The 11,585-nt window shown below is 52.0% G+C and overlaps 1 protein-coding gene across 6 annotated transcripts in view; it reads right to left on the reverse strand.

Annotated features, from left to right (window-relative positions):
• The window catches only part of TYK2 (tyrosine kinase 2), a 19,330-nt gene extending 14,368 nt beyond the window's left edge, over positions 1 to 4,962 (reverse strand). For 5 of the 6 annotated variants that reach the window (XM_006765758.2, XM_015565326.1, XM_015565325.1 and 2 more), the window contains exons 1-5: positions 4,751 to 4,962; positions 3,886 to 4,059; positions 3,349 to 3,564; positions 437 to 560; positions 169 to 316 (exon numbers count right to left, since the gene is read on the reverse strand). In XM_006765758.2, coding sequence (XP_006765821.1) covers positions 169 to 316; positions 437 to 560; positions 3,349 to 3,544 — 468 coding nt within the window. In that variant the 5' untranslated portion in view covers positions 3,545 to 3,564; positions 3,886 to 4,059; positions 4,751 to 4,962. Of the gene's footprint in view, positions 1 to 168; positions 317 to 436; positions 561 to 3,348; positions 3,565 to 3,885; positions 4,060 to 4,304; positions 4,497 to 4,750 lie in introns of those variants that run through there. The other variant, XM_015565323.1, reaches the window with a different exon arrangement.
• Positions 4,963 to 11,585: the final 6,623 nt, after the last annotated feature.

Genomic DNA, 11,585 nt, shown 5'->3' on the forward strand with positions numbered 1-11,585 from the left:
CTTTCCCACGCAATCCTAAGACTCTCAGAACCCTTTGGTTCATGTAGAAAAAGGACCCCAGGTTGTGCGAGCTGAAACCTGCTAGCTATAATTGCAGAAAGAAGAGGGGGTGCCTCAACTGCCCCTCAGTCCCCCATAAATCACCCCACTTCCCAGCCCTGCTCCTACCTGCTCAAAGAGGTACTCAAAGGAGGCTGCGTCCAGGAGCTGCACCCCCTGCTCTGCCTGTTCTGACGAAGCCTCGGTGCCTGGGGGCCGGCAGCGGTACACAGCTGGCTCCTGAGGAGTCGTGCCATGCCAGTTGCGGAAATAAAACCTACAGGAAGGGAGGGGCACAGCTAGGGCTGAGTACCGATTCAGCTCCAGGAAGATGGGATTCATGGGGAGAGAAGAGACAGAACAAAGGGGACAAGCCTTCCCACAGGCCTTCACCCACCTCATGCGGAAGTGCAGCGTCAAGTTTGTGTCTCTGGGGACCTCAAAAATGTGGTTTGGGGGCAGCCAGACCTGGGCCTGGGCATCGAAGAGGGCAAAGAGATTGAAACAGGGTGGAGTGATGCCTGGAACAGGGAAGAGAGAACATCTGGTGTCAGCGTCTGCGGCCATGACCCTACGGGCCCCCAGACGGCTATCTCCTTTCACAAGCCTTCCCTAGGCTTCCCCCGCTGCTGACAGAGGATAATGCAATATGTTGACCATGCTGTGGCCTCACAGCAGACCACATTTTCCAGCCTCCCTTGCAGCTTGGATGGGGCCACTGGATTGGTTTCTGGCCAATGGGATGTGAGCAGACAGATACGCATACTTCCAGGCCTGGAAATAAACTCTTCTGCCATCTTCCCTGCCCCATCTGACCTGCATTTGATTTTAGGTACCTTTATTGTTTTAATCCAGGAAAATCACAGGTTGGGGGAGGGGGATTGCTTGTTAGTGCAGCTAAACCTATCCTAGACTGACTAACAAACTCTATTCTGATCTCTCTCTGAACTGCAGCCAGGAAAACATACCTACCTACCTCCTGGCTGTCTCCTCCTAGATGTCACAAGCTCCCTTTGAGGTGCTTATTCCAAACAGATCTCATCCAAGCTCCCCACATCTGCCCCTCTTGTGCCCAGTTCTTTTTTAAATATGTTTTCATTGACTTTTTTTTTTTTTAACAGAGAGAAAGGAGAGGGAGAGGAAAGGAAAGGGAGGAGGGGAAAGAGAGAGAGGGAGAGAGAAAATCATCGATCCGCTGCCTCCTGCATGCATCCCGATCCACCCGGACCGAGGATCAAGCCCACAACCTGGGCATGTGCTCTGACCAGGAATCGAACTGGCAACCTTTCAGTGCCCAGGACGACACTCAACCAACTGAGCCACACCAGCCAGGGCCTCTGTCTAGTTCCTAAGCCAGGACTTGGTCCTTGTTCTCAACTCCTCCCGCCCTTTTCACTTCAGGTGGGTAAACGTCCTGCTCTTTCTATATCCACCATCTCTCTAGGATCCAGCCACTTCCTTCAAACCCAAAGCCCAGGCCGAGTCCAGCCTCCAGACTTCTGTCATTCCCCACACTGGCCATCTGAGGCATTTTTTAACTACACATCACTTATTTTTTTTATATAAAAGAGTCCTTTCAGAATAATTCATAATCACCTAAGTACCAGCCGCCAGATAAAGAAGTAAAACTTGGAAAGTACTATTGAAGCCCCCATCTACATCCACTTCCTTTTTCCTCCCACAAAGAGGTAATCATATTCCTGAAGTAGAATTTATTATTTTCATATCCTCTATGATCTAGTCTTGAATATTATAAACTGAAAATGTGGTATTATACCACCAATACCCCGCAATTTGCTTTTTCACGCTACCTGATGATAGTTGTAACATTGGTTAAATTCCCTTTTCGTGGCTCTACAGTATTCCAGTGTTCAACTATACGGCTGTTTATTTGTGCATTCTCTTGCAGTAGGAATTGAAAGCAGGCCATAATTGAAAGCAGTCCCTGCAGAGGGACTTTAAGCGGGCCTCCCATCTTAAGATAAATGAGGCAGCTCTACACATTCTCATGTGCGTCTCCAGGAACACATGAGCTGAGTGTCTGTACGGTGAATATCTAGGAGCAGAGCTGGGTGGCCTCAGAGAATGCACATTCCGACCGTGTTAGATGATGCCAAATTGCTGTCACTGCATCCCGGTGTACTGCTCCCGCAGGAGAATGCCTCCCTGTGAGACAACTTCCTAAAGCCCATCCGACTGCTTCATTCTCTGGCTTAAACATTCCATGGCTCCCTACTGCCCCTCGTCACAGAATAACCATGACCTGGACCTTACAGTTATGGCCTGCTTTCAATTCCTACTTTCTCTTCCAAATTCTTGAAACTGACACTCCAGTTACTCTTACTTTTGCTTCCTCAAATTGAGCAGGCTGTCCTCACACGTGCTATTCCCTCTGACGGACGTGTTTACCATCACCCAGCACGTCCATCTGAGTTCTTTTAAGAATCAGCCACTGATTGAAAAGTACAAGGTGTTGTAGAAATCCTCCAGAAGGCCCCCATCCAGCTATGGGGGAGGGAGTTTGAGAGGACTTCCTGCAGGAAGGGGCATGTAAGCACAGTCCCCTTAGCGAGACCTCCTCCTCCTCTGGCAGAAGAAAGTATACTTTTGAGCACATCTACGACAGGCTCTTCCAGCTATTCTCTGGTTCCTTACTGCTCTCAAGAAAAAGCCTAAACTCGCAATTCCTCCCTCTGGCGTTTAAGGCATTGTAAGATCTGGCCCTGACTGACCTCTCCCCCATAATCTCCTACCTGGAAATCACCTCTGCCATGGCCTCCCTACTCCCACCCTCACCCACTAGTATGTTCCCCCTACAGCAACCAGAGAAGACCTGTGAACACCTGAGTCCAGTCACGTCCCTCCTTTGCTCACAGTCCCACCTCACTTGGAGTAAAGTCCAAAGGCCTCCCTGAGGCCCACAAGGCCCTGCATGACCTTCACTGTTCCCCTCTTAAAAAAACTTACTCCTGTGTCCTCTCATTCAGATCTAGCTGTTGCTGACAAGTTCCCACCTCAGGACCTTTGCACAGGCTGTTCCCTGAGCCTGGTACTCATCTTCCCTCAGATAACCCCATGGCTTCCTCTCTTATCTCCTTAAGTTTTAAATTTCCTCTATGATCTATCTCTGCCCTCCTACACAGTTTTCTTATTTATTATGATTTCCCTATGAGAATATCAGCACTACAAAGGCAGTGATTTGGGGCTGGCACATAGTAGGCACTCGCTCAGTGTCTTCTGAATGAACAGGCAGACGATGGATGGGGTTCAGCCGTTGCCCAAAGCCTCCATCCCTGCCATGGGACTCACCGACTTTGTGTGCGATGTGAACGCAGACCTCCTCTGCGGTGAGTGTGGCCTCGCTGAAAGTGACCCAGGGCTCCCTGCTGCCAGGGCCAGCCCAGTGCAGGAACACCTTCAGGCCTCCTGTGATGGCTGTGAGCTGAGTTTCGTCCCCATCGGGCTTGCTGCCCCCGGCGGTGGCCCCCCCATGGCACAGAGGCATGCTCTTGACAGCTGGCTTGGCTGGGAAGGGACAACCCATTAGTCCCCAGGCCTCAGCCTAGAGGCTCCTGTTAACACCTCAACCTGCTGCCCATTTAGACTGAGGCCCGAGGAGATATTCTGAACTCCCCTTGCTGTGCAACCTCGGGCACCCAATTCCCCTCCCTGAGCCTCAGTTTCCACACACTTGATGGAGTTGGAGAATGCATCCCCGCCTTTTAGACCCGTCATGAACAATAGCGACATCCACTTCTTTACTGGACTAACTAGCACCAATACGAAAATCTGTTCTCAACACATTATTCCCAAAATAACCAGGCAGGCAGGTGTGGACAAACGAACCTGGGGGGTGAATCTGGATGCTCCCTGTGTCCAGCAAGTCACTTAGCTACTCCTGGGCCTCAGTTTCCCCATCTGGAGAATGGAGATGCTGAGACCATTGCCATCAAAAGATGGTCGTGCCGATTCACCACAATTTTGCATGTTCCTATGTTCAGCACAGACCTTGATATGGGCCTGGAGAAAATAACAAATATGACAAAAACAAGAGTAAAATCATTATTATTGGTTTCATCCTCATGATGGCTTTTTCTCTTTTAAGCCAAGATCCCTTGCCTCCCACCTCCACCCCCATGAGTGACCCCTGGCCCTTGTGACTTGCCCAAGCCTAGGAGGGGTTCAGTCCAGCTGCTCCTCCCGAACTAGCTCCCAGACTTTTGAAGGCCAGGCCCAGGCCCCAGGCCCCCTGAGGTCTCCAGTACCTCCAGGGAGGGGCTGTCGGCGATTCCACCGATCTGACTGATTTAAGACCAACGGTGGTGGGAAGAGGAGAATGTTGTCATAGCATAATGTCGGATTCCCCAGGAATCGACTTCTCTCTCTGAGCCTGTTTCCTCATTTGGAAAATGGGCGTATAAAGGTCTCTCCCTCGAAGACTGTGGGGAGGATTCACGGAGATGAGGCAGGGAAAAGGCTGTGCACAGGGCCCGGGCCCTTGATCAATGTCTACTATTATTGTTCTATTAACGTTTAAGATAAGATCGTGGGGACGGGGCTTTTGGGGTGCCCATCCTTCCTCGCCCCCATTGAGCCCAGACCCAGCTGTGACGATGGGGTCGGGATGAGGTCTGCACTCAGGAAGCGTGCACACCACACACCCAAGCCCCCAACCCTGCCGGCAGGGGCAGGAAATGTGACGGGCACCCACCGGGCATCGACCGGTCCGGAGGCAGCGGGCGCTCCTATCCACCTCCTGCAGCGCGCGGCCAGTCCCGCGCCGCCCGCGGCCGCATCATTCCAGGTGCCCTCCGCCACACTCCCCCTCTCCCGGGGCTCCGGCTCGAACGCGGGACCCAGCCCTGCCACCACCGGCAGTCGCCGACTGCTCGCCGCCGAGATGCCGCCTCCCCTGGGCCACCTGAAAAGGCCACCCTCATTGGCTGCCTCCCTTTCCGTCACACGTAACCATTGGTCCTTTCGCTGCGACAGAGGCGCTCCTATTGGTCCCTAGTTCGCCTTTCTCTCAACCGCGATTGGCTCAATCGGCTGCCGGAAGTGCCTCAGCGTCAGCGATTGGCTGACTGGAGGGGGAAGGACGCAGAGGGCAGTCCGCGCCGGCGGGCGGAAGAGTGCGGGTTTCTGGGGACTCGGGGTTCTTCGGGCTCTGTTTACCCTAGACTTTCGGCCTGACCGCCGCAAGCCCAGATCCTCTTTTCCGAGGTCAAGGCTGCAGCTGCGCGCCCTCCATCCCCCAGCCCCGCCATGTGACTCCACCTTCCACCGCCTCGCGTCTGCCTGGCCAACCCCACCTCGCCGGCTGAGACCCCCCCTCCTCGGATACCGGAGGCGTTGCCCTTCCCGCTGCTCACATCTCCCTCACCCTGCCCTCGGAGGCCCCCTTGCTGCCAGTAGCAGCGTGGATGTCCCTCCTGATTTGAGTTCTGATCCTCCCCACTCCCAGTCACTGTCCTTGACAGAGAAGGAGATCCTGGCCGCGGTCCTGAGTGGCGGCTCTTACACCCATTTCTCAGAGAGAAACAGGCACAAAGGGTGCCAAAGACCCTTCCCTGAACCAAATTTTCGTCTCTGAACCTTCTTTTCCACTAGCCTTCGACCTTGGCCTGTGTTCTGTCTTTGCTTGCAGTCCAGTCTGAGCAAAGACTCCTTTTACGTTAGTCGTTCCCATTGTGGGGCACACGCCCCCCAGGGGGGCAATTTGATTTTAAGGGGGGCAAATTCGAGAATGAGTTATTAACAATGAATTTTTTTGCATTTCTTATGGTTCTAGGGCCCTCATATACAGTATATAAATATATTGTGACATATTTATGCATTTCAGTTCTCTTACATGTTTTGAAGCTTTATTTGCTATTTTTTATATCACTTAATATTTTTTAAAACAATTTCTTAGTGGTTTCTTCCTCAGTACTTCAACTGTCCTTTCGTTCTTTTATTTTTCTCTTTCATGGATGCCGTGGTCTTTGGAAGCTTGTTTAGACCAAGTTAATGGCCTTTTAGGCTTCCTCCACGTGAATAGGAGTTCACTTCTTGAATAATAAGAATCATATGTCACAGGGGTGGCATCAGGATTCTAGAGATGCTTAAGTGGGGCATGGCCAAAAAAGGTTGGGAGCCACTGTTCTAAGCCATCCCACCACCCTTGATATCTGATCAAGTTCCTCGTCCCTCATCTTTGATGCATATAAGTCCTTGGGCTCTCTTTAGCAAGAATTCTCAGTTCAGTTTAGCAAGAGTCTCTCCCAGGCACCCCAATTGGGGGATGCTGGGGAACCTGTCTTTTTATTTTTTTCAGACAGGAAGGGAGAGGGAGAGATAGAAACATTAATGATGAGAGAGAATCATTGATCAGCTGCTTCCTGCACACCTCCCACTAGGAATCGAGCTTGCAACCCAGGCATGTGCCCTTCAGTCCTCAGGCTGACGCTCTATCCACTGAGCAAACCGGCTAGGGCAGGCCCTGTCTTTTTAAACGACACCCCAAGCCCCCACCTGTTTCTCCCTTTCCCAGGCTGCCAACTTCTAACCTCAATAATGACTGCATGTGTCTGTTTAGTTCTGTGTTCAAATGGGATGTTGTGGAGACGACCCCTCCCCCACCGCCTGGCTCCCCTCCCCTTTTCCATTTAGTCGTGGCCACTCATGCAAGCAGGACCAGTAAGAGTTAGGGAACTTCAATTTAAAAAAAAAAGAAATACACCAATTTGAAAAAAGGGCTGGGCTGGTGTGGGTCAGTGGATTGAGCATCGTCCCATGGACCAAGAGGTTCCAGGTTCAATTCCCAGTCAGGGCACCCATCCACAATGTTTCTATTTCTTTCTCCCTTCCTCTCAATTTAAAAACCAATAAAAACATGTCCGACTGGTGTGGGTCAGTGGTTGAGTGTTGACCTGTGAACCAGGAGGTTACAGTTCGATTCCTGTTCAGAGCACATGCCCAGGTTGCGGGCTCGGTCCACATATATATAAAGGAAAGAAATATAAATAAAAATCAATAAAAATATATATTAGAGGCCCAATGCACAAAATTCGTGCAAGAATAGGCCTTCCTTCCCCTGGCTGCCAGCACCAGCTTCCCTCTGGCACCCGGGACCCGAGCTTCCCTTGTTACAGAGTAGAAAAAATTTTAGGCCTGTTTAATTACCTATAGCCACCTCAGCAGCTTGACAGCCTGTGCAAAGTTTCTGGGAACTGAGCTCCCACACCTGAACAAAGGCTCACAAAGAACAAACAGATCAAAATTAAGAACAGTCCTGACCTTTAAGTTACCCAGAAATCACTAACAGGAGGATGATGAATAGCTTGACTAAAACTACGCAATGAGCTTTTGTAACTTGGCTTTGCTCGCTATGGGAGCCTGAACACGGATGTAGTTGTCCCCTTTAAACATTGGACTCTGCAGATGGTCGGGGCCGCTTCTCTCTTGGGCTTCCCGAGTGGAGGAGCGGACACTGGCCAGTCACTAAAGGCTCTCCACATTTTAATCAGCCTGGAGTTCTGGTCATTCTGTCACTCGCACTCCACAACACCCTCACAGCCCCGGCTCTGTCCGGAAGGTAGTCGGGAAGGACATCTGGTCTAATTTCTAATTAGCATATTATGCTTTTATTTTATATATCTACACTAATAAAAGAGAAACATGGTAATTGGCGTACGACCGCTACCCTTTTCATTGGCTAATCAGCGAGATATGCAAATTAGTCAACAGCCAAGATGGCGGCTCATTTGCATATGTCAGCCCCAAGCCTCAGACTGAGGCTTTAGGCTGGGGCCTGGGCAGAGCCATCCAGCGATCATTGATGGCGGCAGTGGCAGGGAACCAGGCGGAGCCAGCCAGCTATGCTTGATGGCGGCAGCAGCAGGAAGCTGGGGGTGCTCCGGCCCAAGCCTAAAGTCTCTGGCGGAGGCTTTAGGCTTGGGCCAGTCCAGCCAGCCAGGGATCCTTGATGGCAGTTGCAGTGGGGAACCGGGGCGGAGCCAGCCAGCTATCGGTGGCGGGGAGCTGGTGGTGCCCAGGGCCAGGCCTAAAGCCTCAGCCTGAGGTGTTAGGCCTGGGTCAGGGAGGAGCCAGCCAGAGATGTTGAGGGTGGGGAACATGGGGAGGGTCCGGCCCAGGCCTAACCCCTCAGCCAGAGGCTTTAGATTTGGACTGGGGCAGAGCCAGCCAGCGATCGTTGATGGTGGCTTTGGCGAGGAACCGGGGCGGAGCCAGCCAGCTATCCGTGGCGGGGAGCTGGTGGTGCCCAGGTCCAGGCCTAAAGCCTCAGCCTGAGGTGTTAGGCCTGGGGGAGGAGCCAGCCAGCGATCAGCAGCAGGGAGCTGTGGGGGGGCGCCAGCCCAGGCCCAGGCCTAACACCTCAACCAGAGGCTTTAGGCTTGGGCCGGGGAGGAGCCAGCCAGGGATCATTGATGGCTGCAGCGGCGGGAAATCGGGGCGGAGCCAGCCAGCCATCCTCCATGGCGGTGGCAGCGGCTGTGGGGAGCTGTGGGTGCCCCGGCCCAGGCCTAAAACCTCGGCCTGAGGCTTTAGGTTTGGGCCAGGGAGGAGCCAGCCAGCGATCATTGAGCCAGCGATCATTGATGGCGGCCCAGGCCTAACACCTCAGCCTGAGGCTTTAAGCTTGGGCCAAGGAGGAGCCAGCCAGCGATCATGGTGGCAGTAGTGGGCAGCTGGGGGTGCCCCGGCCCAGGGCTAATAACTCGCCAGAGGCTTTAGGCCCGGGCAGGGGCCATGCCGGCAATTGGTGTGGACTACAGAGGAAACATCTTTTCTGACTGCTGATTGGGCTAAGCTGTATGCCACTGGTAATATTCTTAGCAATTTGGGTAATGAGAGTCCAAATAGGTGATCTAGGGTTTTTTTACTACACTCCTGGAGAAAAAAAGGAAGGTCTGCTGCTGGAGGGTTAAGAAATGTCATATCCTGCCCTAGCGGGTTTGGCTCAGTGGGCAATACTTCGGCCTGCCCAACGCAGATTCTGGGTTCAATTCTGACCAAGGGCATGTACCTAGGTTGCAGGCTCCTCCCTGGCCCGGGCCCAGGTCCGGGCTCATGCAGGAGGGCACGAGCTGGGGGTGACCCGGCCCAGGGCTAATAACTCACCAGAGGCTTTAGTCCTCAAAGGGAGGCCAGACTGTGGCTTAGGCCCACTCCCCAAGGGGAGCAGGGAGCAGGTAGTAGGACATCCCCTAGGGCTCCCAGTATGTGATAGGGGGCAAGCTGGGCTGAGGGACCCCACCCCCCCGCCAGTGCACAAATTTTTGTGCACCGGGCCACTAGTATATATATAAATGCTGGTGGAGTGAATGGCCTGGGGAGCTCTGTGGAACCAAGCTACTGTCCTGTCTGCTTTGAAGGGCTGGCCATGGCCTTCTGACCTCAGCTTCCTCTCTGCCACTGGGAGTGCAGCAGCAGGAAGCTGAGAGTGCCAGATTCTTTAACAGCCCGCGAGGGGAGGTGGGGCGGCCTCTGCTGGGGCCTAGTGTCTGCTACTTCAGGACGGACTGACAGGAAATGATAAAGTGGCTAATAATTTTAACACTAATGATAATAATCCAAGTAATAATTATAAATTATAATAATAGCTCCATTGTCCCACCCTGGATGCTGGACCAGGGCTGGGTGCTTAGAACTCTTCCGTTCTTTCTTTCTTTTTAAAAATATGTTTTTATGAATTCTTAATTTTTAAATTAATTTATTTATTGTTAATCCTCACCCAAGGATATTTTTTCCTCAATTGAGGATTTTTTTAGAGAGTGTGGAAGGGAGGGAGAGAGACAGAAAGGGAGAGAAACATCAATATGTGTGAGAGAGACACATTGATTGGCTGCCTCCCGCACTCGCCCCAAGGGCACCAGGATTCATCCTGCTACCTTATGTACATGCCCTTGACCGGAACTGAACCCGGGACCCTTCAGTCCGACGCTCCAACCACTGAGCTAAACTGGCTAGGACTATTTTTATTGATTTTAGAGAGAGGAAGGGAAAGGGAGAAATATCCATAAGCTGCCTCCCGCATGCCCCGTGCTGTGCTGAGAATCGAGCCTGAAACCCAGGAATGAACCCGACCCGGCATCAAAGCAGTGCATGGGTCAACGCTCAGCCATTGAGCCGCGCCAGCCAGCTCTCCAGTTCTTTTAAAGTGGGACCAGCCCCCCTATCTGACAGCTGAAGAAAATAGGGCCATGGACACTGCTGGGAAGGCTGGCGTGCTGCACCCTACATCACAGAGTGGAGCCCAGCAGGAAGGCTACAGGTCACCCCAACAATGGTCCGGTTTGCCCAGGACTGCAGGGGATTCCCACACAGGGGACTTTGGGGTGAAAATTGGGACAGCTAGGCAAACTAGGATAATTAGCCACCCTTCCCCAGTGGGTTTCCAGGAGGAAGCTAGAATCAGGGTTTTCCCCGGATTCCAGAGGCCTGCAGGAAGTGGCTTCTCCAGAGCTCCCAGGAGACCAGGGAAAGGCCAGGAGTTGGTGAATTAAAAAGAAAATCCCTTTGCATCATTTAGAATTGGAAGGTTCAGGAAATAGCCCCTCCCCAAAACAGCCATGAAGTTGGTTGGAAATCCCTCCAAGAAAGTGCCACACCCTGTGGGCACATGGGCATGTGTGTGAACATACAACCTCTGGAAAGTTCCCAGGAGCAGGCCCAGCTTGGACACCAGGGCTGGTCTCAGGTGCCAGGGCTCACCAGCAGACCCTGAGGGACTGATGAAGGGTTACGCTGACACACATTTCTGTGAAAGAGAGGGCTAAGGGACTGCCTCGCTATAGGAACCAGACAGCCTCTTCAGGCTTTTATTGTAACAGCAGTTTGAGATAAGGTTTAACTTTTATTTATTTATTTTTAAATATCTTTATTGATTTTTTTACAGAGAGGAAGGGAAAGGGATACTGGAATTGAACCTGGAACCCTTCAGTCAGCAGCCCGACGCTCTACCCACTGAGTCAAACAGGTTAGGCTGAGATGGGTGCTTTTTTATTTAAAATATTTTTTAATTGATTTTTTACAGAGAGGAAGGGAGAGGGAGAGTTAGAAACATTGATGGGAGAGAAACATCGATCGGCTGCCTCCTACACACCTCCTACTGGGGATGTGCCTGCAACCAAGGTACATGCCTTTGAACCTGGGACCCTTCAGTCTGCAGGCTGATGCTCTATCCACTGAGCCAAACCGGTTAGGGCAAGGTTTAACTTTTAGATACCATCAATAAGGTAAGCATTCTTGGGAGGACACATGCGTCTGCAGTGTCCTTTAAGCAAGGATGTCTAAAGATTAAGTATAAAGATCACGGTAAACACCCAGGGGCTGCAAGTACGGACTTGTTTGGAAAGGTCAAGGAACAATTAGGGGCGACCGCCTTCAGCCAACTCCCCTAGCCCAGAATTTCCTCCTTACAAACTTTCCAGCCAAGTCTTCGGTGCTTCCCCACACTCTGACCAAGAATCAAACTGTGACTTCCTGGTTCATAGGTCGATGCTCAACCACTGAGCCACACTGGCTGGGCTCGATTTTTTTTT

This window comes from Myotis davidii, unplaced genomic scaffold (assembly GCF_000327345.1).
Source record: "Myotis davidii unplaced genomic scaffold, ASM32734v1 scaffold1439, whole genome shotgun sequence".
Classification (NCBI taxonomy): Eukaryota; Metazoa; Chordata; class Mammalia; order Chiroptera; family Vespertilionidae; genus Myotis; species Myotis davidii.